The sequence below is a fragment of the Miniopterus schreibersii genome (assembly GCF_964146895.1).
Source record: "Miniopterus schreibersii genome assembly, chromosome: 15".
In the NCBI taxonomy this organism is placed as follows: domain Eukaryota; kingdom Metazoa; phylum Chordata; class Mammalia; order Chiroptera; family Miniopteridae; genus Miniopterus; species Miniopterus schreibersii.
Window position 1 is genome coordinate 48,871,813 of NC_138115.1, and position 26,186 is coordinate 48,897,998.

At 50.7% G+C, this 26,186-nt stretch overlaps 1 protein-coding gene and 1 pseudogene across 2 annotated transcripts; one reads left to right on the forward strand and one right to left on the reverse strand.

Moving 5' to 3' along the window:
• Positions 1-26,165, reverse strand: LTF (lactotransferrin). Its single transcript, XM_081160387.1, has 17 exons — positions 26,071-26,165; positions 21,282-21,445; positions 19,177-19,285; positions 18,702-18,884; positions 18,311-18,458; positions 17,369-17,424; positions 16,152-16,330; positions 15,273-15,447; positions 14,248-14,402; positions 13,055-13,145; positions 11,161-11,208; positions 10,049-10,204; positions 9,351-9,492; positions 4,963-5,030; positions 3,137-3,321; positions 1,582-1,771; positions 1-215 (listed from the first exon to the last, which is right to left on the reverse strand). The coding sequence occupies exons 1-17, from the start codon at positions 26,111-26,113 to the stop codon at positions 181-183; spliced, it is 2,127 nt and encodes a 708-aa protein (XP_081016513.1). The 5' UTR covers positions 26,114-26,165; the 3' UTR covers positions 1-180.
• On the forward strand, positions 11,392-12,316 carry LOC308568139 (histone H3.3A pseudogene; annotated as a pseudogene). The gene is made up of 2 exons: positions 11,392-11,580; positions 11,922-12,316. The product of its transcript is annotated as a histone H3.3A pseudogene (transcript).
• Positions 26,166-26,186: the final 21 nt, after the last annotated feature.

The following is a 26,186-nucleotide window of genomic DNA, read 5'->3' on the forward strand; positions in this document are numbered from 1 at the left end:
GAAAATCAAAAGCATTTCTGACTTTATTTCTTGCTAAAATGACAGCAGGGAGTTGTGAAAACAGGTGTGACTAGCAAATTGTCCCTCAAGAAGGGAGAGGAAGGTCCCAGCAGGCCTGGGGATGGGCCAGGGCAGTGAGGGCTAAGGCACCCTGGGGGGCCTGGGCCATCTTCTTGGGTTTTACCGCCTCAGGAAGGCACAGGCTTCCAGAAGTGCTGTGAATACAACAAAGCAGGAGATTCAGGAACTAACTTCTTTTTCAATCAATAAGTCAATCAAGGAAGATACTAAAACAAAGACTTTCTTCTGCCCTTTCCCACCACCGTAGGTCATGCTTGCTCTACTCATTTCCCCACGGCCCAAGGAAGCACCCTACAGGCGTGGCCCTCACCAACCTGGGGGATTCCCTGCTCTGGCCTAAGTGACACATCTCTCCACCCAGCTTCTCTCTAACTGACATTGATGGTCCCCTAACTTCAGGAATGTGAGCAATTAACATGCCCTCTGTATGCAGATCTGCTTGCAGTAGTGTTCACCTGCTCACTCACCCATTCATTTATGAATGAGTCACTGTGCCAAGTGCCCAGGGTTCAGCTTAGACAGACAAGCTCTGCCCTCAAGGAGCACGTAGTCTATGAGATGTGAGCTGGCTGCTTGCAAGAATCACCCTACATCTGGGTTTCTCCAAGTGTTGTCCTAGAGCCACCTGCAGCACAATCCCCTGAGACCTCGGCTGATGGAGAGCAGGGCTTCTCCACCTTGGCCCCCCATTTGCGGCTGGGGAATTCTTTGTAGTGAGAGCTGTTCGTGCTTTCTTCAGTAGCATCCCTGGCTTCTACCCACAGATGCCAGCAGCTCCCCCTAAGTTATGAGAATAAAAAATATCTCCAGGCATTGTCAAGGGTTCCCTCGAGGGCAAAATCACCAGAGTTGAGAGCCACTGATATAGAGATGCTTGGCCTTACTCTCATCCCTGGACCACACTCCCCACCCCATCCAGCGCCTCCAACTCTGGATGATGTGGGGGGTGTAGGAAGAATCTCAGAATCATCGCCCAGAGCCTTGCAATGCTCTGCGATGTCTTCTAAATGTTTCTAAAGGATTGAATTAGTGTCAGTACAATTTTAGCCAGAAAATTGTAAGGATTGAAATTTTTAATTCAATCCTTTAGTAGGTATTTATGGTAATTATCTAGAAACCAGAATTTGACATTTTTCAATACATATGTCTGATGCATCTACATGTGTATATATGTATGTATATGCATGTGTGTATATATGTGTGTGTATATATATACACATATACACACACATTTCATTTTACTGAATAAAATAGTAAGTTTCTAAAACCTCCGGCAGCCACTCTCAGAATTATAAGATGTAGCATGTTATCTACTCCTCTATTTCTTCTCTAAGTCTTTCCCCTCATCAATGATACTGCAGTTTCCTGAGGCATGGAGATAGGGCATTGCCTTAATGTTTTTCTACCCATCTTCCTTCCTAGAGCCCTGACCGCCTGGCCTGCCAACCTTGCCCTTCACCCACAGTGGCTTCTCAGAGGTGCTCCTGAAGGTCCACTTACGGGAGGTGGAGCACTGTCTCAGGTTAGCGACAGCCGCGACATACTCTGCTCCCAAGTATTTCTCATATGTGGTTTTGCCCTGGAGTTTGGCCAGACACTCGGTGTTGTCATTGAACAGAAGGTTTTTGGTTTCCGACTGGAACAGGCAAAATGTTCTGGGGCAGTCGCGTCCGTTTTTTCCAAACTTAGCCTGTGTCAGAGGGCAGAGAGCACGTGAGGCGCCGAGGAAAGCAGGCGAGAGTACGGATTAGGGAGGCTGGGAGCATGTCTTCCCTCCAGGATCGCCCTGGGACAGACAGGGGCCACAGGGAGCAGAGCGCTGGTCTTGATCCACCGTCTCGGACAAGGGTCCCCTGCCCCATGTCCTGCTGCTGCTCATGCCCCAGGTGGCACACCCAGCCTGGGCAGCGCCCAGGCCCTCAACCACGCTGATCTCACCTCCCGCCATCTCTCCTTCCTTCCTAATCTGTGGCCTCTTTCCCTAGAACTTGCTAGGGGTGACTAAGTGACAACTGAGGGTTTGGGGATCTGCCCCAAGCGTTGATCACCAGCAGCATTCTAACTGGCTAGCTCGTCACAGGGCCAGTCTGCACAGGACATCAGGTGCCACCCACCAGGTCACTTCCTTGGGCAGGTCACTTAGCCTCCCTTGGCCACAGTCCCTCCTCCACGCCCAGAGCTCCAGCAGGGCTGAGCTGTGACACCGAACGCCTCAGTGACAGCAGACCTCCCCCCCGCACCAGTGCCTGTCGGTGCCCTTCCAGGCCCCTATATTTACGGCACCCGGAGACACACTGTTTTAGCACAAAACTAGAAGTCCTCCTAGAGAATCGCAGACTTTAGGAAGCGGCGGGGTTTCCTTCCCGCCACTTCTCAGAGCCAGCCTCACAGCTCCAGGTCTGGGTTTGCCGTTCTGGGCGACGAACGCGGGGCCTGGTCTGGAGCATCGCTCAGCCGGCCAGACTCGGAGCTCAGAGCAAGCCGCCGCGGCCCCGGCTGTGGAAGGAAGGCTCGGTCGCCGCCCTCATTTGCCTGGACAAAAGCAGGCACTGAGCCAGGCGGTGAGCACAAGTCCAGGGACAGGGGACTCAGGGCAGAAGTTAGGTTAGTCCCAGAAATCCCAGGACAGAAGCCTCTGTTGTCCTCAGTGAGACTCTAGGCAGCCCCACAGCCAATGCAAATACGGTCACCACCGGCTTCAAGCAGAGGGACTGGAAAGAAAGGCGTGGCATGGAATGGCTGACCTAGCTCTGTGATTGCCCCGCCCGACGCAAGCCCACGCAGTTAAGACAGGGCAGGAGGCCCAGCCAGTGCGGCTCAGTGGTTGAGTGCCGACCTATAAACCGGGAGATCGTGGTTCAATTCCCAGTCAGGGCACATGCCCGGGGTGTGGGCTCGATCCCCAGTAGGTGGAGTGCAGGAGGCGCTGGTAGACGACTCTCTCTCATCGTTGATGTTTCTCTCTCTCCCCTCCTCCCTTCCTGTCTCTGAAATCAATAAAAACATATTTTAAAAAGAGAAAGAAAAATAGGGCAGGAGCCCTACTGGTCCGTACCTGCTGGTCGAGCAGCACCTGCTCCAGGTGTTCTGCCTTATCCGGCCGCGACACCACAGCGTGATTCGGGGCCTGGGCCAGGTGGCAGCTCTTAGCCTCAGTCACAGGCTTCCGGGTGCCATCAAGGCACAACAGCTCGAAGTCCTCCAGCTTCAAGGCCTTAGCCCACTCTTCAGTGCCTTTTCCTGGGGAGAGAAGGTGGCATCAGTGGCAGGGTCCTTCCGGGTGGGTGTCACCAGCCACTGGCCTCTTGAAACGCGCGCACTGGGGTTGCAAAGGAGAGAAGAAAGCGCTGTGAGGCTCCTCAGGCGTGAGCGCCGTATCCATACAATAAAATAGAATTTAGCCATGAAACCGAGTGGGGCACCGACACATGCTACGATGCAGGTGTGCCTTGCAAACGTGATGCTCCGCGAGAGAAGCCACCCACAGAAGGCCACGCATTGTAGGGCTCCATTTATGTGCAGTGTCCAGAATGGGCTAAGCAAGGGGTGGATGGCAGCCAGCTCTGGGGCGCGGGGAAGCGGCCGTGCTGGAGGCCACTGAATTGTACACTCTGAACGGGTGGGTTTATAGTATACGAATTGCATATCGATAAAGCTGTTAAATTTGTTAGCTTTTAAGAAGAAAACTGCCCATCTGTGACATATTTTCCTGTGGTTTATGTTCGAGGAGAAATTGTTTCCCCTTTCCTTTCATATTCAAGTGCTCTTAGCATAACCAGAGAAAAGAAGGAACTTCTATGGGTTTCTCAAGTATATTTAGTCAGTTCCAATAAAAAACAGTTGTAAAATCCTATGGAAGTTTAAAATTAAATTTGACATCTGCTCCCTGGAGAGCCCTTCGATGGATGGTTCATGAATTCCAAATGGAATTGCATGCATGTCTGCGTGCATGCAAATACACAGATGAACGGCTCATAAATTCTGAACAGAATTACTTATATGCATGTCTGCGTGCATGCAAATGCACAGATGAATGGCTCATAAATTCTAAATAGAATTAATTACATGCATGTCTGTGTGCATGCAAATGCAGGTGGATCGCTCAGGCCTCTGCTTCTCTCCTGCCATCTCCCCTCCAGGGAGCACTTTGCCCAGTCTCTTGGCGTTGTTCATTTGATATCGGGTCATTCCAAATTTACATGTCTGGCCTCGACCCCTCTCCCAAGAGACATGAGGAAGGAGCGGCTGTGACTGTTGATATCTTTGAAGGAGGGAGGTGGAAAGCTGGGGCAGTTATTTCTCGGGGGACAAAATAGCAAGGCGCCTGCTGAGGGGGGTGGGGAGGCTGAGTGGATGAGGAGAGGGGTGCAGCTTGGAGTCTTGAATTTGGTCATTGTGATTTTCATCTGGAGTGCAGAAGAGAGAGGGATCATTCAACACTGGCTGCTAGTTTATCTTCCACCATCTGGGTCCGCCTGTGACTCTCCCCCTTTACTCCCAAGGAGTTTCCAGACAGGAACTCACAGGGGGCTCAGTGAAGATGCCTACTTCCTTTTTAAAGGGAAATTTTATTTACATATGTTTGACTTTTTTTATAGTATCATCCACAGTCTCCCATCAGCCGGGAAAGGCAGATGGTATGCTTCTGTGGTTGTCTAGACAAAGCCAGGAGACATCTGCTACTGAATATTGCTGGGGGGGAAGGGGGGCGTTTCAAAATCAATGTAATACCTATAGACATTACCATGTTACCAAGTTTAATATTTCAAAATTAAAAGTCTGGAGACCTGTACACCTTCCCAGCTGCAAATATGAACACTAGGAGGTGTTGCGATGCCAGAGACTTTGCTCTGAAGGGGCAGGGGAAACACCTTCGCTTACCATTCGTGTTCTCCAGGACGGTGGCATCTTTCACAAAGGCGACATCTCCGGCGTTCTCAGCCAAGCACCTAAAATGTTCCAGGAAACAAACACATTGCCAGAGAAGAGGAAACGATCCAAGTTCTCATAAATATTTGCAACATACATTCCCAAATCTGCAACGCTGAAGTAAACATTGAAAAGATAAAGACAAACATTTCCGGGATTTAAAATAGAAGATTGAACACATACGTGTAGCTTCCCTCCTTCTAAAATCCTAATAAAATGATATTTGTGAGATTTTTTTTAAACAATAAGCCCATGAGAGAGAGGAGCACAAGGAGAGAGAGAGAAAAGATAATGACAATATTTGGAAGTTAGAGAGCAAATGGCTGAGCTGCCATTGACCCAGCAGACCAATAAAAAGCTGTGACATAAGTGGGACATGGGGGAAGCCTGGAAAAAAGCTGATGTGTGGACTCCAGAACAGCTCAACAACTAGAAATACCATTGAAAGTGACAGACAACAGGCGCAGTGGATGGAGCCTACATGGATGCAGTTTAGGGGCCCCCCTATCCCACCCAGCTCCCCCTCACCCTGGCAGAAGACTGAAGGTTTGTTCGTAAGGAGACTGAACCTGAACAACACTATGGACTAGAGGCCCAAACACAGCTGAGGGCAGAGGCCCAACACCGAAATCAAGGAATACAGTGAAAATCTGTGTCTTGGAAGGTTAAACCATAGCCGCTTACCTCTCTCAGGCTCCCAAGAAGTAGGCAGGAGAATCTTGATCAACTCAAAGAAAACATCTATAGGTTCTGATGTTTAGATGCCCCACCAGTGAAATGACACAAACCAACTGCCCCACAGTGAGGTCTGTACTCGCCAAGATGGGGCAACTGATGCAGAACTAACAGTCAACTCTGGTGTTTTTCTCTTAAATATGGACAAACAGCCAGAGAGCACAGGATATTTGGAGAAATATCAGAAGATATGGGAACCAAAGCAATTACACTCAGAGGATACAGAGACAATATAGGAGAGAGAATAAAACTTTTTAATTTAAGCTACAATTAATATCATTAAAGAGATAGAAGGGGGTGCAGCATTCATGAAACAAGAACAGGAAGATCTAAAAAGGAACAGTCAGGCTACAAAACAAGTTTTTAGAAAGAACAGTAATAATAATAATTCTTTAAAATGATATAATGATTAGAATATTAAACTGAGCAAATATCTCAGACACTAAAAGGTAAAGAAGAGCAAATAATAAAAAATAAATAGATAGAAAATTATATGATAATCCAGGAGAGTTTATAATTTAAGAATTAAAGTTTAAAAAGAAATCAGAAAAAGAAGTATGGAAATTATCAAAGAAATAAGGAAGTAAAATTTCCCAGAACTGAACAACTTGAGTTTCCAGACCAAAGGGCCTACCAGGTGTCTGATCCAGTGAATTAAAAAGAAAACTCACATAAGGAAATATCATTGTGAAGTTTTAGAACACTAGAAATTTTAAAAATCACTTTTTAATGTTATTTTTTATTTTTTAAACTTAAAAAGTTTTCAAGAAACTAGTTTTCAAAGCACTTTGCATTTGATGAGACCCAAGACTAATTTTTCCTAAAGAGTTTTTTCATTCATTATTAAATCACTGTAAATTCAGAGAGAAATATCATATATGTCTGATTTATTTACCCTACACAAAATATTATTTGTGTAGATCTGTTAGTCTAAGACACCTCATAAGCCTTCTAAAAGTTATCTCAGAATGAGAAAGTAAAAAATAAATTGTTGAAAACTCAGAAATAACGTTTTCATGAAGAAAAATTTCTCAACAGAAAGTCTAGAAATCAGAAGACAATGGATTAATGCTTTAAATTTGCTGCATCCAGGCAACTTTCTAAGTTACATTCTGGATAGTTATTTCACATATCTTCTGCTTCACAGATTCTCTTTTTAGCTATATCTAATCTGTTAAGTGGATCAACTACATAGCTAATTTCAATTGCTGTATATCTTTTTTCCCTTGTAGAAATTCTATTTATTCATTTTAAAAATACTATCTTGCTTTTACTGCTTGGATTTTGCTTCTGGTGACTTTTTCACCTGTGTGACTGGTTGATATTATTATAATTACTTTTTACTGTATATTGATCATTACTATTGAGAACGTATTTCTGAGCAGTCTTTGAGGCCTAACCTGAAGACGCTGTCTTTCAGACAGGTTCCTAGAGGAACTACTTATTCTGGGACCACTTTTTTGAAAATTTATGAATTGAAAATTTCTGGACCATCCTAGGAGACACAAGTTTGAGCTACGAATCCATGCAAGAGCTAGCTCATGGTTTCAATTTCTCAGGAACGATGTGTATTTTCCTTCCTGTTTTCCTCAACATCCAGGCAGCTTGAAGTGCCCTAGGAGTAGGTAAGCATGAAAGTTCCTCTGGGCTTGAGTTTGTCAGAAAATGTAAGTGTCTTCAGGGCAAAGTGCCTTCACTTAGCTCTCCGAATTCCAATCCTCCCTGAATAGGAATTCACTTAATAATTCTTTATTACTTTGTCAGTTACTCGGTGCTTTTAAGAATGTGTATGTGTGCATGTGTGTGTGTGTGTACTTAGTCCAGCATTTTTGCTTATTTCCAGTGGGAGAGTTGGTCAAAACAGCCTAATGCTATCATTTCCCAGGTCTGGAAATCCTGTCAAAATTCCTAGGGAAAATGTGTTCCAACCTACACTTAGTTCTTCAGCAAAACTATAAATCATTTCAGTAACATAAAGATCTTTTCAGGCATGTAAATACTCAAAAAATAGCAACTCCTATTCGCCCTTTCTCAACAAGATTCTTTTCATTCCCAACAAAACTAAGAAATCTAACAATACGGGATCCAGAAAACAGGAGATTTAACATGATATATAGAACCAAGGAAAATCCCGGAATGGTGGTCAAGGGGAATCCCAGGACCGCAGATGTGCAGGGGCCCTAGAGGGAACCACTCCAGACTGGGCAGGAGGCCTTCAGGGGTGACATTCCCGGGGAAGCGATGAACCTGAGACAGTACCCTGTGTGTACGTCTTGTTAGGAGAGTGACACGATTGGCAGAGGGTTTTGAGATGAATTGGTGATCATTTTTTAAAAGCACAGAAAAATAAATGAAAAATAAGACATCTGTTAAGTTTGCACAGAGCATGCAAACACTTTGTATAAATAAGGGAAGTATCTTGTTGGAACACACATTTAATATGAGAATAACATGTACATATTCATAATAATGTAGGCACCGAAAGTGACATAATCTTGCTGGGGGCTAAAAGGGAGTGAAGTTTGTGGTTGTGGGTAGAAGAGGCCCGGGAGCAAAATGAGAGGATAGATCTTCTTTTACCATAATAGAAAGTCACCAGAAAACAGCTGACAGTTAAAAATCAAGAACCAGCAACACAAGGATGTGAGAAATATAGAGGTAAGCAGGACTTCTGGTTCCAGCTTTCAATATGAACAATAGACAAAGCATTTTCTCCTAGTATAAACAGAAAGACTAAGGTGAAGTGTTTCCAGGGAAATAATATCTTGCTATCGGTTTGGGGGGGGGGGGAACCTTGTATGATTCCTTTGGGTTTTTAATCAGATATGTTTCTATTCAATATTTCTGAGTGAAATCACATCACAACTTTTCCATTTGCAAATCCTTACTCCCTTAAAGGTATGTATGTACATTCACGAAATATTTTTATGAGTCACTCAGAGCATAGTAAAAGCTACTTTTGGATCAGAGAGGCGGCTACTAAATTTTTAAGGAGGCCTCGGTGCATGCCGCCACCTGGTGGTGAGACGGAGAAAAATGGGGAGGACTCGCTGCGCCCCTCAGACCCTGACGGAGCCGAGTGCCCCCGAGAGACAAACCCTGAAGCATGGGGCTATAGAATGTGGCTTGTGGCTAATCGCTGCAAATAACCAAGCGCTTGTAACTCTGAAACCCTTTTTTTTTTTTTGGTTATTTTTCACTTTGCTAGTGGAGAACACTGCAATACTGCTTTTTCTCTTTGCCAAAATTAAAGAGAAAAGTCAAATGTAAAACACAATGACCTAGAGTGGGGGCGAGGGTGGGGGCTATGAAAAAAAATGCTTCCCCATAAAACTGAATCGTAGATAGGGCTGAAGATAGCACATTTGATTTTGAGGGTGGGGACAGTGAGGCCCACTGGCTGGGGCCCGCAGGGAGAAGCCCAGCAGAGCTGAGGTCAGGCAGCCCCGGGCCAGCTCCACTTTCTGGGGTGCTGAGTGTGGTGGGAGGAGCCCATTAGCAGACCCCCAAGGTAACCCTCGGCTCTGCTGTGGCCTCGTCTGGCCAAGATGTTGGAGGGTGTGGCACGAGGCCCTCTCCTGCTGGAGCTGGAGCACGGCACTCACCTGAAAGCCCCAGTGTAGCCATAGTATCGCTCATTGCTGTTGGGGACACACTTGTTCTTGCCCGCGTCGTTGCCAACACACAGGGCGCAGAGATTGGAGTTCGGGTCTGACCCGGGGGCACAGCTCTGGCTGAAGAACTCACCTGCAGGGAGGGCCGTGGGCGGGCAGTGAGCTCTTCCTACCCGAGGTAAGGTAAGCAGCCTCCACCTAGCAGGGGCCACCGCTTGGGTCAGTTCATTCTGTTGCCCAGGGCAGATAGAACACTGTCACTGTCACGAGGAGTGACGTGTTGCCACCAATCCAGAGCCCACCAGAAGTGGGGAAAGGCTTCAGGCGGCAGGCACTGGCAGAGAACCTGACTGGGGCTGGGGAAGAGCCTACGGCTACACAGAGGGTCCCATCGTCACAGCCTCGAGCTGGGGGCTCCGCTGATGAACTTGGCCCCCTGCAGAGAAACAGACTGAGTGTGTTTTACCTCGGAGTGGGGCGGCTGGGGTGTGGGCAACTGTGCAGAGAACCAGTCAGTACATCGGGACTTCGAGGCCGCCCCGGGGGGGGGGGGGGGGGGGGGACTGGCTTACACCCATAGAGACTCCAGGCCTGCGAATCCCCCGCCCCTCCTTCCCTGAGCTTCCTGTGGAGGCTTCAGCCTTATACGCCCACCCCCAGGGTGGCCGCCCTTCCTCCGGACTCCTTACCAAACCTGCAGGAGCCTGTCTGGTTGAAAAGCAGCCCCATGGGGATGTTCCAGCCTGCGGTCCTGTCCACAGCCGTGTGGCAGGACTTCTTGCCTCGCAGAGAATTCCAGTTGAAGCCAGTGTTTGATTTCTTGACAACCGCCACGGCCCGATACCCTTGGGTGACAGAAGAGCACGTCTTAAGCTCCAGGGGGCCTGGCATATGGACCCTGGTGCAGCTTCTGCAACTCAGGCCAGATAGGTCAAGAAGCATCATGGGCAACGGCCGGGGCTGGTCAGGTAGACCGAGAAGGCTTACGCTGCTGTCCTGGGTTAAGGTGGCGTTAATTTGGGCTATGAAATGAGGTAGTCAGAAAAGCTGATTCTTTAAGTGATTGCTGGGATTGCCCTTGATCAGCCACACACTGTCCCTGGATTCTAAACCGGCAACTCCGATGGGAACTCCTAAAGCAACACACACTGGGCATCCGGCGGGACCCCAGTGGTGCGTAAATCAGCGGCTGCAATGCGCATTGGGCCAGAGCGGTGATGGCCGCCAGGTTAAGTGCTGTCCGGGTGCAGGGGTGTGTCTCCAGGGGTGTGACCGCCCTGGGCTGAGTCCTGCGCTGGGAGAGGGCCCTTGTGGAGGCAGCCCTCCTCCTGCCAGGGTGCACCTAACAGCCCCCCCCCCCCCCCCCCCCCCCCCCCCCCCCCCCCCCCCGCCGTGGGCAGCACAGAGCTCATCCGCAGCTGAGCAGGCACCAGCTCTGGCCAGCAGGCGGGGCTGGTGCACAGGGCACGACACTGGCAGAGAGATGGAAGCTGCCGCAGCGTCATCTATGCCTGGGAGTGGGACTCGGGGCAGCTCAGGAGACCGTGGGAGCCACGATTCCTCATCTACAGGAGGTGGAGACGTGACACCTCTCCTCCCAGGATGCAGTGAGGGCTCTGAAACTTACCTGCCAAGTGCGAAGGTCAATCCACGCATCGGTGATAATTATCTATGAACTATCTGCATCTTCAAAAGACCTTGGGCTGCATCTCTTTCTGTGAGCTTTTTAAAGTTCCCGCCACTTCTTCCTCCAGCCACAAGAACTTACCCTTGGCCCTGAAAGTGGCCGATGCCAACTCACCTTCCACTGGTCTGTTCACACAGTCCCGGTTGCTGCTTTCTTCAGATTCTGAAACACAAAACAAGCAAAGTGTCGCTCAACACTCCGATTTACCCAGAAGTCACTGACTTTCAGCTCAGCGACGCAGAATCACATTTGAAGGGATTGTCCCAGCGGCTCCAGGCAGCAGAGCTGCATCCAATTTCTCCAGAAGACACAGACACAGATGCTCCCAGCAGCCGCCCACTGGAAATGACCCAGCCGGACACATACCGGCGGGAGAGCCACACAGCGGACCACGTCGGAGCCCAGACTCCACAAGCGGCGCTCCCAGGAGGAAGAGCACAATCATCACACCGGCAAGGGCGCGAGACAGCGCCTGCCGCGAGCTCCTTTGACATGAAGCTCAACACTAGGCGGCACCGAGCTGTGCCCTTGGACGTCAGGAGTCACCGCCCTGGCTGGATGGAGCGAGGGGGCTGATGACGGGAGGACCCAAAGGGACTATGAAACGTGCTGTGTCTCGATCTGGGCACCAGTGCTTGGGGAGGCACCGGTGTGAAATGTCATTGAGTTTATACTTATGTGCACTTCTCTGTATATGTATTATACTTTCCTAAGATCTTTTTCAAAATTAAGCAGAGAAGCGATTGTGTTTGCAGCCGCTGCAGTGCCAGCGTCACTTTCTAACGCCAGTGCCACCTCCAGCTCACTGAGCTCCAGCCGAAGGAGGAGGGGGGTAAGTAAAGAGGTCTCCAAACTTTTTAACCAAAGTTTAAAAGCCGGCTGCCTGCAAATCCACTGGTGGTCAAGCGCCAAGGAAGCAGCTGGCTACCAAAGCTGCTCGCAAGAGTGCGCCCTCTACTGGAGGGGAGGAGAAACCGCATCGCTGGAGGCCCGGTGTCGCAGCTCTGCGTGAAACTGGACATTATCAGAAGTCCCCTGAGCTTCTGATTTGCAAACTTCCCTTCCAGCGTCTGGTGTGAGAATTTGCTCAGGACTTCAAACCAGATCTGCGCTCCCAGGGTGCCGCTGTTGGTGCTTTGCAGGGGCAAGCGGGGCTCATCTGGTTGGCCCTTTTGAAGACACCAACCTGTGTGCTCTCCATGCCAAACTTGGAGCAGTTGTACCCAAAGACGTGCAGCTAGCACGCCACATACGCAGAGAACGTGCTTAAGAATCCACTATGATGGGAAACATTTCATTCTTTAAAAAAAATTTTTCTCGTCTTCCTGTTATTGGTAGTTCTGAATGTTAGATTTTTTTTGCCCATGGGGTCAAAAGTTACCTAAGTATATAATACTACAAGTGGAAAATACGAGACAGAAATCAGGTATTGGCCGTTTTTCCACTTTCATTTGTGTGTGAATTTTTTTAATATAAATGTGGGGACATAAAGCATGAACGCAAGTTAAAATGTTTCAGGAACAAGTTTCCACAGTTCAACTTCATAACGATAGAAATAAACCTGCTAAATTTTTCTGGATAATGCCAGCACTTGGATTTTTTTAAAACAAGTACATTTCTGACTGATGGCAACTAACTGGTGCTGGTAGCATTTTTATCACACAGTAGATTCCAGCCATTCACTATACTTTCTGAGTCGTCGGACCTGCGAGTACATGTTCTTAATGTTGTCTGCCTTCTGTGCTGTTCCTGTAAGTTTGCTGTTAAAATACATTAAACTGTTTTTTTAAACTACGAAGAGGAGACCATTGTGTGCTTTGTCGAGCTCAGCACAGAGGCTCTGTGGGGAACATGCCCCTTTGGTTTACTCTTTTCCCTGATGCTCCTGTTTGGACGTATCCATCCTTCTCAGTGTCTCCGCCTGGACCCACCGAGTGGGGTGACTCCTCTGTCTCCCCGCCCCAGGGCCCAGGGCGAATCAACCAGAGAGGGCGCTCCCCCCACTTACTTTGGCTCTCTGCCAGGACAGGCACCAGACCACATTTGCCCGCAATGTAGATAGACCCTCCGTCCAAACTCATGGCGTCAGCTTCTCCTTTCTGCAAAAGACAAAGCAACTCTCCGGCATCACACTGAGGCCACTCCATGTCCCGCCTGTCTTTCCAGCTCTCCGCAAGGATGGCTCTGTGTCAGCTGTCCCAGGGAAGAAGCAGGGAGAGGCAGGGAGTGTCTGAACTGAGCACCCAAAGCAAATACCACGTGCACTGTTAATCCACAGCCAGCCCCACACGCCTTTCATGCTGCCACTGGAAAGACCTGGCACAGGCCGCCCTGACTCTCTGTCCCCTGAACAAAACCCTTTGTGCACTCTGGGCACTCTTGGGACACCCTCCTGCACAGGCCTCACTCACTCGGGAGACAGATGCAACCAGCTGACTACACGCCAAGGGCTACGCCGAAGTTGGTTGACACATGAGCAGAAATTTCTCATTAAATTGGCTCCCCAGCAGGATGGACGCACCCACACTCCAGCACAGAAACATGGGTTCGTTGCGATCCCAAACTCCCTCTTTGGCCCAGTGGTAATTTTTTGCAATGATATTAAAAGTGACTGGAAACATGCATAAGATTTCTATTCAAGGATGCACGTCACGGGGTTATCGGTAATAACAAAATACGGGGACAAGAGGAACAGGGTCAGGACCAAGCCACATCCACAGGAAGATACCCTGAAATCATTTTTTCAAAAGTATTTTCAAAGAATGCATTCACGTGGGAAAATGGCCATGATACGCTATTAAGAGAGACTTCAAATACCACCTGACCAGGATGACCCAGGGCTGTGGCCTTGACGCATCCATGCACCCAGAGTCCTGGGCGGGCAGTTACCCAAACTTCAGCTGTGATGCCTCTCTGTGTGAGTCACACTGGCTTCTGTTATTTATTTTACATCATACCTTTCTATAGTTTCCAAATTGCCTGCAATAACTGTGAGCTGTTCTTAGCATCAGAAGTGTGGCAAGCTCGCAATAAACACTTTTTTAACAGAAAGCTGCGCCTGTTTGCACACTGTGCGCTGGGCCCACCCTGCCTCTTCACGCCCAATCGCTTCTAAGCAGATGCACCCGACGTGGGGTCTTCTATGGAACCCGCTGCCCCACCCGCAGGTGACACAGGCTCCCACCTAGGGTGGCCCCCTACCAGGACCAGGGCGATGCAGTCCTCGGTGGTGGTGGCACTGGCACAGGCCACTCTCCCGGGGCTCTGGCTGCTCCATTGCTGGCACTTGCGCAGCTCCGCGGGGCCCACCGCGCACCACACGACCCGCGTGCGCCGCGCCTCCACCTCGGCCGTCGCTGCCGGGAGGGACACAGCTGTCAACTGGGGCACTGAGCCTTGCCGAGGACACCCGGCACTGCCAACCTCCCTGGGGCCGGGCTCCACTCGACGTGCCTTTCCTGCTTGGCCTTCCCGCACGTGCAGACCCGCCCTGCTTCTAGATGGAAGAGTCCCGCACCTGCCCCTCGCCCTGTGCCCAGCCCTTCCTCCCGCGGGCCGACCCCCTTGTCTCTCAGTCCCATTCTCCTGGCTTCTAACCCACCCTTCAGTCCTTAGTGTAACGCCTTTACTAATATCTCAGTCCCACAGGACGATGGCTCCAGAACACAGAGACAGGGACAGCCCCCAAGAGGCGGCCTAGGGGGCCCTGAGCCCAGCTCTGGCCTCCCCTAAGGCCAAGTCGCCTCTGGGTTCACCCAGACTCCACCCCCAGCCTCGCAGTGGAGGAAGAACCTTGGCTGAGCGGCCCACTGTGGTCTCCCCAGCCGGGACCTGAGCCCAGGCACCGGGCGGTGCGCCCCCAGGCTCTGGCTCACCCCAGGAGCGCCCTGGCTGGCTTGGCTGGTGTCCATATCTCTCCCCTCATAGGAGGCAAACTGATTTTTCTGTCAGGGCTGGGAGCCTGATGTACACGGACACGCGGCAGTGTTACCCGTGGGGCTGACACATGCCTTTGGAGTCACTCCCACACGTTAAAATGCTCTTAGTGGACAAAAGACGCTCGCACCTGTATCAAACCTACCACGGGAAAGACCTCCAGTGGCAGGACACGGGAAAGTGACCACTAGGGGGCAGGGCCCGGCTGCTTGCACTGGGGGGGGGGGGGAAGGGGGGAGCCAGGGGACTCAGCAGGGGCTCCCCACCCACACCAGCTGGCCTTCACTCACTTTCCTTCAGGCTCTTGATGGCAGTGACGTAGCTGGAACCAAGGTACAGGCCGGCATCTATCTTCAAGGGGATCCTCAAAAACCCTAGGGCATTATCTTTGAACATCAGGTCCTTCTGCCCCGGAGGGGAGCCGAAGAGCTGGAACGCTGCTGACTTCCCTTTTCCAAACTTCTCCTAATTAAGGAAAAACCGAATTGATGGTGTCAGTGGTAAACAAGGAGGACACAAAACCAGTGTTGCAAAAGAGCGTCTGGGACTTGGGGGTGAGCCTGAGTGCGGGAGCCTCGGCTGGAACTTGGGGATGAGCCTGAGTGCGGGAGCCTCGGCTGGAACTTGGGGATGGCCCTGAGTGCGGGAGCCTCGGCTGGAACTTGGGGATGGTCCTGAGTGCGGGAGCCTTGGCTGGAACTTGGGGATGAGCCTGAGTGTGGGAGCCTCGGCTGGAACTTGGGGATGGTCCTGAGTGAGGGAGCCTCGGCTGGAACTTGGGGGTGATCCTGAGTGCAGAAGCCTCGGCTGGAACTTGGGGATTGTCCTGAGTGCGGGAGCCTCGGCTGCCTTCCTCAGGAGCGGGGCTCGGGCCCTTTCCTCACATAGCTCGGTTACGGCTTATTGCTTAGAGCGGTGCTTGGGTCCAAGCACCTTAGGGTCCTGAGAATGTCGCTTCTCTCCAGCGCATGAGACCCTGCGAGTCAGTAACGCTAGAGAGGCTTCGGAGCTCCTGCTGCCCAGAGGACACCTGGGCGAGCAGTCCAGTGAGTTCAGACGCGCCTGGGCAGCGAGGCCACAGAGAGACTTCTAGAGGGACAGGAGGTTAGGGGAGGAGGGAACCCCCAGCACCAGATCCAAGCAGGCGGGAGGGCTACGGGTGCGGATACCTGTGCCTGGCGGAGAAGCGCCCAGATCAAGTCCTCCTCGCCACCCACACTTCGGGCCACAACAGCATGCGACGCGACCCGGGCCAGGTGGCAGTCCCTGTACTCATCCACTGGCCTCCGAGTATCGTCTAGGCAGAGCAGCTCATACAGGTCTCTCTCAGCCTTGTCTGGCAGGTTCTCTGGGGAAAGGGGGGGAGGGGATTGGGGGACCCAGATGAGCCTACCCCAGGTAGTACCCATGAGCTGGAATTCCCCTTCCCCCCGTGGAATTTGAGCTGGAGGAGGAATCTTCCACAGTGGACAAAACTGCGGGTCCCGAAAGAAAGCCAGTGGGTCTCTCCAGAACACTCAACAAGGTAAAGACCGTGCCCACAGAGCCTGGGGCCCCCCAGTGCCGCTCCGACTAGATCACACAGGCTGCCCCTTGCTGGTGAGCCCAGGAAGCTGAGCCAGACCCCACCTGTTTCCATAGCAACCCCACCCAGGAAAGGGTAACATGATGGGGACAAACCAAGGGACCCGCCAGGGGGCGCTGTCTTAGCCACATCTCTAGAAAGAGCAAAAATGGACGGCATGTGGTCGGCCTGCCCGGAGGTCCTGGGTGAGTGTGGCGGCCTGTGCGTGCCCAGCTACGGTGCTGCAGGGTGTGGCCCCTCAGGACACTCTCCAGAGACAACGGGAGGACACGAGTAAAGACACGAGGCATGGGGCCGCCTGTGGTAGAGGGAAGGCCAGGATGACCTGGTCCATCACTAGGGTGACAGATGAGTAAAAGCTGGTGGATGGGGCATCCCCGGTTAGAGCCACTGAACTAGGCATTTCTACAATAGCACAGGGAAATCTCTAGAAGGAAATGCCGGGTGGAAAACCTTGGTGGCAGCGTGGTTTCTAATGCTCAGTAATGGGGGTTCTAGTGCTCAGTAAAACCCCTGTGAGCTTAGGACCCAGCAACCAGACCGGGTACAAAACCACATACATCCGGGAGGACACATGTCAAGTTCCTTGGCACGGAGCCTGCGAGGGGAAGAGAAAAGCAGTGGGCACAGATTTAGAGAAGACTGATGGTTTAAACTATGGAATTATATAGGAGAAGAACTGTGCCCTGTGGGGAACCTTGATAATAGTGTGCCAGGAACTGAGGAATCCAATTAGCTCAATATTCAGAATTATGAAAAGATAAAAGGAGGCAGCCCCATAGCCCTTCTCTCTGCTCTTACCGAACACTGTACTGTCCTTGACAAAAGCCACGTCTCCAGCTCTGTCTTTCAGACACCTGTGAACCGAGAAGGCACAGAGGGTCAGCTTCTTCCTTGCGCAGAACAGGGGGTGTCTCCATGGGTGTCTGCTCCTAGGAGGGCAGGGCTCCGAGGCTTTGGGACACCCTGACTGGGAAGGTGGCCGGGCCACCCCCAGCAGATTCCGAGGAGAAAGGGCTCAGGTACTGGCCAGAGGCCCGCACCTTTCGCTTTCAGAGCTGAGGGTGAAACTTTGCTTTTCTATGTAAAAGAGAGTTTTGAAGCCTCTACACCAAAGGACAAAGTCTCCGTATCCTTGGCCATGTTGGTTCTTTCTCCCAGGACTGAGTGGACAAAGGAGCCCTGAATGGCAGAGGAGTGAGGAGGCCTCCCTCTGCAAAAGTGCCTGAGCCCGGGAGGCAGATGGGGGTGGGGGAGCAGCCTCAGCCTCAGCCTGGGGGCAGACAGGGCACAGGAGCCAACTGGGCAGGACTCACCGTCTCCCAGCTGGGGCCGGGGGGGAGGGCACGTAGGGCAGACTAACATCAGCCCGGACACCCCCCATCCTGCCCAGTGGGAGCCTGGGACTGGCTGTCTCATGACAAGACTCCTTCACCCATCCATGGTTGGGGAGGGGACAGAAGTTAGCAGGTGAACCCCAATAATACAGGGCAAAGTCAGGCCCACGTTCTCTGGGAGAGCGAGGGGCCACCGTGGAGGGACTGCTGGTGTGGACGTGAGGGGACACGCTGGGCAGTCAGCACCCCCTCTGTGCACAGCTCCTCTGTCTGCACAGCAGTAGGAGGCCTGCACCTCCTCTCTGGTCCCTGCAAGTGGGCTGAGCTCTGCTTGGGGCCAGAGAAAAGGCCTCCTGGCCTGAGGACATGTGGCACTCGGGCCACTGGGGAGAAGAGTCTCACTCACTTGAAGGCACCCGAGTAGCCAAAGTACGGTTCCTGGGAGGAGCAGGCGCATTTGTTTTCCCCTGTCCCCGCACACAGGCGACACAGGTTGGGGTACAGTTTCCCATCCGCGCAGGGAACACAGCTCGAGGAGAAGAAGCTGGCCGCGGCTGTGGGGCACAGAGACACAGACACGAGTGTGAGGAGCCGGGCCACGCCAGCCGAGAGCGCCCCGTGGGCAGCCCGAGGGCCGTGCTCAGGGGCCAGCTCCCCAGGGCAGCGGAACAGGGCACCCCGGGCTCGCCTCGGCCCCGCCCTGGAGCCACCTGCACAGCCCCCTGCGCGGTCCCGGATGCTGTGTGCGGGCTGGAGTGGAGACCCCTGCCCGAGCCCCCAGGCCCCGGCCGTCTCACCTTGCTGAAGGGGCTCGGGTGGCCCTGTCCAGTTCAGGTAGGGACGGAGTGTGCCCATGGGGATGTTCCACCCCGCGGACCTGTTCAAGCCGGTGTGACAGGACTTCACGCCGCGCAGCTGGCTCAGCCGAAGGCCGCTGCCCTTCCTCGCTATGGCCACGGCGTAGTACTGGGTCTGGGGGTCTGCAGGGGGCAGGGAGAACCCAACGCTCTCAGCCTGGCCCCGCGGGAGCAGAGCAGCCCTTGGTGGGAAGGGGACCCCTGTGCTGCAGTTTCTTCTCGTGCACAACTGCCCAGATCCCCCGAGCACGGTGTCCTCCCCCAGGGGTCAGCCTCTGGCCCAAAGCGCCCAGGGACTCCGTTCCTTCAAGTGCCGTGTCATCCGAGACCACACCTGTCAACTCGTCCACTCTGACGCCCCAGAGCCCAGGGCCAGGGCCCCAGCCACCCCAGCTTGGTCCCCAGGGGGACTCGCCTGTTTCGGTTCCGTAGACCTCGGCTGCCACGGGCCGCAGTTTATAGGGCTCCAGGCCTGCCTCCAGCACCAGCCCGCCGTCCAGGGTCACGGCATCCGCCTTCTTCGCCTGAAAGCAAAGCGCCAGACCGACTTCAGGAGAGAAAGGGCCTAACGCAGGCCAGGGGATCGCGGGATGCCACAAGGCTCTGCGGCTGGAATGATGCAAAGGGGCCAGCGTTTGACCATGTCCACTCACATCCCGTGACAGGTGGCACAAACTGAGGGTCCCTCTTTTGGGACAACGGGCACCAGCCCAAACGCTTTAACTCTTGAGGTTGGCACGTTGCCTCTTTTCCATGTGCCTACCCACCTACACAGGGTGGGGCAAACGTAGGGTTACAGTGGTGAGTACACGAAATACAGTTTATTCTTGTATTATTAATTATTGAAGTATTTTCCGTACGAACAACTATAAACCTACATTTGCCCCACCCTCTCCAACGCTGCTGAGTACACCTTCCTCAGTGGTTTGCACAGGGTGTCTCCAAAAAATGTACACACACTTTAACAGCTGATAGCTCAATGTTGAAAATAAAATGTATTTTAATAAATGCTGCCTTTATAATTATTCAAAGTGTGTGCATACCTTTTTTGAGACACCCTATAATTAAAGTTGTTTGTTCTAGAAGCTTTCTTTCCTGCTTTTGCTCTGTGTTTATTTATTTTAAGTTCTTTCTTATTGAATAGAAATTTTAGTTATTAAGCTATCTTAAAATTATCATCCTCTCTTACCTATTCTCATAGAATGTAGGTTGCAATCACGTGTCAGAGCTGGTGCACATTCACTCCCATGCTTTCTAAATCTCTGTTTAAATGTTTCTACTGGGCTACAAATTAATGTTTTATATTAAAATCTGTTTACTTCGTCATTTAGCTCATTGCTTAAAAGCTGAAAGGTTTCTCTTTCTGCTATAGTCCTGCTAATGCATCGCTCCTCTAGTCTTTCAATAACACATTTTCTTGGTAACCGCGTAGCCTGCCCCTACTTTATTTTACTGTTTGGTGCGTCAAACTGCCTTCAAATGGGACTCTGTTAAAAAGGCATATTTGGGTTGAATAGGTCAGAACAGGGCTCAGGAAACAGCATTTGATTTATTTGTTTGTTTGTTTTGTTTGTTTTTAATCCACACCTGAGGATATTTTTTCCATTGCTTTTCAGAGAGTGGAAGGGGGAGAGAGAGAGAAACATCGATGAGAGAGAGATCTGGATGCACCCGACTGCACACGCCTGACCAGGGCTGGGGGTCCAGCCTGCAGCCGGGGTGCGTGCCCTTGGCTGGAATCCAACTTGGAGCCCTTCAGTCCGCAGGCCGACGCTCTAACCACCGGGCAAAACTGACCAGGGCAGGAACAAGCATTTTAAACCAGCAGAAATGCTGGTGCTGTTTGTCCACAGGCTCTAGTTATAAAAGAATATCCTAAAACAGTGCTCAAACTAGATGCTTTCCCTTAAGTACTGTTCCGATAACCTTGATCTTACTGAAAACTTTTACACAGGTTACCCATGGCACCAAGAACACATTTGTTGGGTGAATCAGTAAAAATTATTTCCATATGTCTTATATCCCAACAAACAGAAGGAATCTGAAATCATCCAAAAGTCATGATTCTCTTTTCTGTCTCTGAAAAAATGTCTTGGACAAATGTCTTTCCCACGTCTGGTGCCCTGGCAGGGCCCCCAGCATGATGTGGTGACCATGACCGGCTGAGCTGATTTCTCTCAGGGTTCAGAGGTCATGACCTTCTGGAGGTTTTACCTTTCAGAGTCACCTTGCCATTTGCCACTGTTACATGGTCATTTTTGCACAGTTGTTATCGACAGTTTATGCTAAAATCCCAGGTTCCCCACACATGGCCTCTCCACTTTAGAATGTTAATTTCTACATTCAAAACAGCCTTATGTCCTATGAGAGAGGAATGCCCCCAGCTGGCAAGCGCCCAGGAAGAAAAGCAGAGGGAGGAGGGCAGAGCAGTTGTTCATTTTAGTCCATGCCCTTCCCTTCTCTCCCTTTCCCTTCCCTTCCCTTCCGCTTGGTCTGACCCGACAGCCGGTGCTGACTTACCGCGATGGCCTGGATGCATTCTGTGTAGGAGGTTTTCTTAACGCAGGAGACACGAGGGCCGGGCTGTTTTCTCAGGTTCTGCTGGAGTTTCGAGCACTTTGCTGCCTCCGCTTGTGATATGGTGCACCACCGAACGCTCTTCCTCCGGGCAGCCAGGCACAGCCCTGGGACAAGGCCAGGGAGTCGGGGTTCAGCCGCCGCCCACGGAAGCGGCTGCCTTACCTTCGGGCGGAGTTTTCCAGACCCTCCGTCTCGCCCCCTCCTCGCCTTCCCTCCATCCTGTGCCTAAGTCGGGCCTCTCTCCTCAGGTGGAGGCGTCTTACTGGCCTGGACAGAGGGCTGTGATTCTCCATAGATTAGAAGGGACATTCCGAAGCCCTGGCTTCTTTTCCTTCCTGTGACTGACACCTTCCCACCATTAGAAAAATGGTGATGATCCCTTGCATCAGTTTGTGGCGTTCTTCCACCTGCCTTGTCCCACTTGAACTTGGGAGGCAGGCGGGAAAGGGACTATTGCTCCTCATGGGGAAACTGGCTCTTGAGGGGGCTTGAGTGGCAAAGTCCAGCCTCGAACCCAGGTCCCTCTAGATTGTTGTGTCTACAAGCATCTCCCCAGGGGATGCCACGGGAACGAAGGGAAAGACACCCGATTCCCTGTGAGTAGCTGCAGTAAGTGGTGTGCCGAATGGGTCAGTGCCACCATCAGGACTGCTTCTCTGCCAAGCCTGCCTCGGTTGCTAGACTCTCTGCAGTTAGGGAGAAGGCGGGACCCGATTTGCTCACAGCTCTTAAAGACCACAGGGGCCCTGGCCCAGTAGCTCTGTTGGTTACAGCGTTGTCCCATGGACTGAGGGGTCCCGGGTTCAATTCCGGCCAAGGGCATGTACCTCAGTAGCAGGTTCGACCCCTTGCCCTTGTTGGGGTGCATGCAGGAGGCAACCAGTCCATGTGTCTCTCTCACATTGATGTTTCTCTCTTTCCCTCCTTCTCTCTCTCTCCCTTCTGCTCTCTCTGAACAGTAATGGAAAAAATATCCTCAGGTAAGGGTTAAAAAAAAAAACACATGTGACCCTGGCTGGGTAGCTCAGTTAGAGTGTCATCCCCATGCGGCAAGGTTTCCAGTTTAATCCCTGGTTAGGACACATACAGGAATCACCAATGAATGAATGCATAAATAAGTGGAACAACAAATTTATGTTTCTTTCTCTCTTTTTCTCTCTTTCTCTCTCAAATTAAAAAATTATAAATTAAAAAAAAAAAAACACACACACACTCACATGGGCCCTGGTAAAGGGCACCTATGAAAAACCTACAGTGAACAGTACATTAAAATGGTAAAAGACTGAATGTTCTCCCCCTAAGGTCAGAAACAATGCAAAGGCATCCACTCTCACTTCTTCTATTCAACATAGTACTGGAGGTCCTAGCCACAACAATAAGGCAAGAAAAGGAAAGAAAATAAGTAAATAAACACATCCAGATAGAAGAAGTAGTAAAACGGTCTTTATTTGCAGACAACATGATCCTCCATGTAGAAAATCCTAAGGAGCCTACGAAATGCTACTAGAACTAATAAGTGCAACAAGGTTATGGGATACAAGATCTGTATATAAAAACCAATGATATTTTTGCTTACAAGCACTGCATGATCTGAAAATAAAATTAAAATATAATCTATTTATAGTAACATCTAAAAGAATAACACTAAGGAAAATATTTACCAAAAAATTGAAGACTTGTACACTGAAAGTTGCAAAAGTGTGCTAAAGGAAATTAAAGGTCTAAATAAATGGGGAGACATTATATTCGTGCTTTATAAGACTCAATATTATTAAGACGGTGATTCTCCCTAAACTGATATAGAGAATCAACACAATTCCTATCAATATATCAGCGGGTTTCTTTTTTTAAAGAAATTAATAAGCAGGTTCTAAAATTTATATAGAATAAATAAATAAATTTATAACAAATAGACCAAATAATCTTATATAATTTATCATTTATATTTATATAACATAGATAGAAAAGCCAAAAACAATTTAGAAAAAGAACAAAGTTGGAGGAATTTTACTTCCTAATTTCAAAACATACTATAAAGTTAAAGCTATGAAAACAGTTTGGTTTTAGCATAAAGATACACATATAAATCAATGAGGCAGATTTAAGGGTCTAGAGGCAGATTCTTATATTTACAGTCAATTGATTTTTTACAAAGGTGCTAAGGCAATTAGCAGAAAGGATAGTCTGTTACCAAATGGTGCTCACACCCTTAGATACCCACATGCAAAACTATAAACTTAGAGCCCCACCTCACGCCATACACAAAAATTAACTCAAAGTGGATCACAGAATTCACTGTAAGAGATAAAACAATTGAACTTTAAAACCCAAAAGAAAAGCTTTGCAACCTTGTGTTAGGCAATGATTAATTACCTATGACACCAAAAGCATAGTCTATGGATAAAAAAGTTAACAAACTGGACCTATCAAAATTCAAAGCTTTTGTGCTTCAAAAGAAAGTAAAGAAAATAAAACCACGTGCACAGGCTGGGAGAAAATAATTACAAAGAACTCTTGACAACTCGGTAAGAGGAAGACAGACAATCCAATAAAAAATAAGCAGAGGAGATGAGTAGACATTTCTCCAAAGAAGAAACTTGAATGGCTAATAAGCACATGAAAAGATGCTTAGCATCATTAGTCATTAGGAAAATGCAAATTAAAAGCACAGTGAGAGAATCATTTCATACCCACTGAATGGTTATAACTAAAACAGAAGATAATAAGTGTTGGCAAGGATGTGGAGAAATGGGAACCCTCATCCACTGCTGAGGATGGGAAATGGTCTACACTTCGGGAAAATGTTAAACACAGTTACTGGGTGGCCCCCCAATTCCACTTCTAGATCTATACCCCAAAGAAATAAAAACATGTGTCCCCAGAAAGACTCCTGCATGAGTATTCACAGCAGCATTATTCAGAAGGGCCAAAATGTGGAAACAACCTGGATGTCCAACAACTGGCGAATGGCACATCCAAACAATGGAATGGTATTTGGCAATAGAAAGGAAAGAGCCACCGGTGGGCGCAATATCACTGAGCCTCATTTATGCTGGGTGAACGGATTCGACACAGGAGACCACATATTGCATGAGCCCACTCATGTGAAAGGTGCATGAAGGGCTCACATATAGAAACAGGAAGCAGATCAGAGGCTGCCTGATGCTGCGGAGGGAGGGGGATTAAGCTGAGTGGTCATGAGGACTCATACTAGGGGGTGGATATGTCCTAAATTTACAGTGATAGTTGCACCACTTGGTAAAACTGCTGAAAAATCACCGAAATAGGTGAATTGCATGAGATGTAAAATGTGCCCCAGTAAAGCTGTTACAAACAAAAAAACAAAGACACTTGCCTGCAGGGCCCTCCTCCCCTTGGGATGTGCTTCAGGGTAGAACACTCAGCCCTCTGCCTCCTCCACTCCTGAGCCACCCCCTGCAGTCAGCCCAAGGTGTTTGAGGCACCCTGGGAGGGCATGTGGAGGAGACCTGTGGCTCCAGGGCTCAGGGGGCCAAGACAACCAAAGATTCCAGTGAAAATGGGCACAGCTCTGAGCCAGAACCCTGGCCCATGGCCTCTCTGTCTCTCCCAAGTGGCCCCAGCCCTGTGCTGTGGGCCCAGCAGGCCACACATCGGGGAGCAGAAAGGAATTGGTCCTGAGCAATTGGCCCTGGACAGGCCCAATCCTGCCTCGGAGAAGAGACGGATGACCAGCACCCCTGGGAAGGAATGTGGAGAAGGCGACCAGAAGGCAGGGGCAGGGTGGCGCTGTGCTCCCTAGGTTTGGGGGCTTAAGCTCACTGCTGCTCTCTACTACCCCCTTCGGGCAGACAGCCCAGGAGGGGGCTGCACTGAGTTGGAGCGGACCGGGTGGGGGGCTTTAACTCTGACCCCACACTCGCTGCCTCAGTCCCTCGGTCCTGCCCATCACAGCCCTTCCTGCTGCTGCCTGGGAGCTTCCCCTTCACTGAGGAAGCCCTGCCCGAATACGCTGTGTCACTAACGTCCATCACTGGCCGGTGCCCTCAGAGCACCCCAGAAATTACTTCAGATATTTGGGTACTGAATTAACAATTGTTTAGTGCCTTCTATAGAATCCCTTCTAGCCTGGGCACATTTGGAACCAGACATCGATTTCTCTCCGCCCTCTGAGACAGGTCTTATCGGGAGGTCTGAGCCAGCACCTTTGCCCGTGTGGGGGGAGTGTGCGCACCTCCACCTGCCCCGAGCGGGCGGCACCCTGCTGCCCTTCTCCGCGCCGTGGGAAGACGCTCGGACCATTCTTTTAAATAAAGAAACAGGCTCAGAGAGGCCCTGTCTTGCCCAAGTTAGCACAGCCCTTGCAGGAGCTAGGATCTTGAGCCCCAGGTCTGCTGCATGTGTTGGGCAAGTCACTCACCTGTTCTGAGTCTCATTTGCCTCCCGCTTAAACCGCTTGTAACAGTACCACGGGTACCAAAGGTCCTAAAAGCTCCTTGAAGGACAAAACTGTCCAGGGTCCGGGAAGGTGCTTGGGAAGCTCTGCGCAGCTCGAGGCTGCTCCGACCAGCTTAGAAGCACCGGCTCCGGCTTCACCCCAAGTGGGTGGGCTAGACCGGCTGTCACCTCCAGGGCTGCAAGCACTGGGTGCCAACAGGGGGTGGGGTACGGGGGAGGACGGAACACTCCACAGGGCACGGGGACCAGGACACCCACTCAGTGGGGCTGGGCCCCAGGAACCTGTACTCACCAAGGGCCAGGAGGGTCAGCAGGGTGGGGAAGATGAGCTTCATGTCTGGGGTCCTGGGATGACTCCAGAGACTCCAGTGAATGGAGGCTCTGCCACCTGCGCTTGCTCTGCAGCCC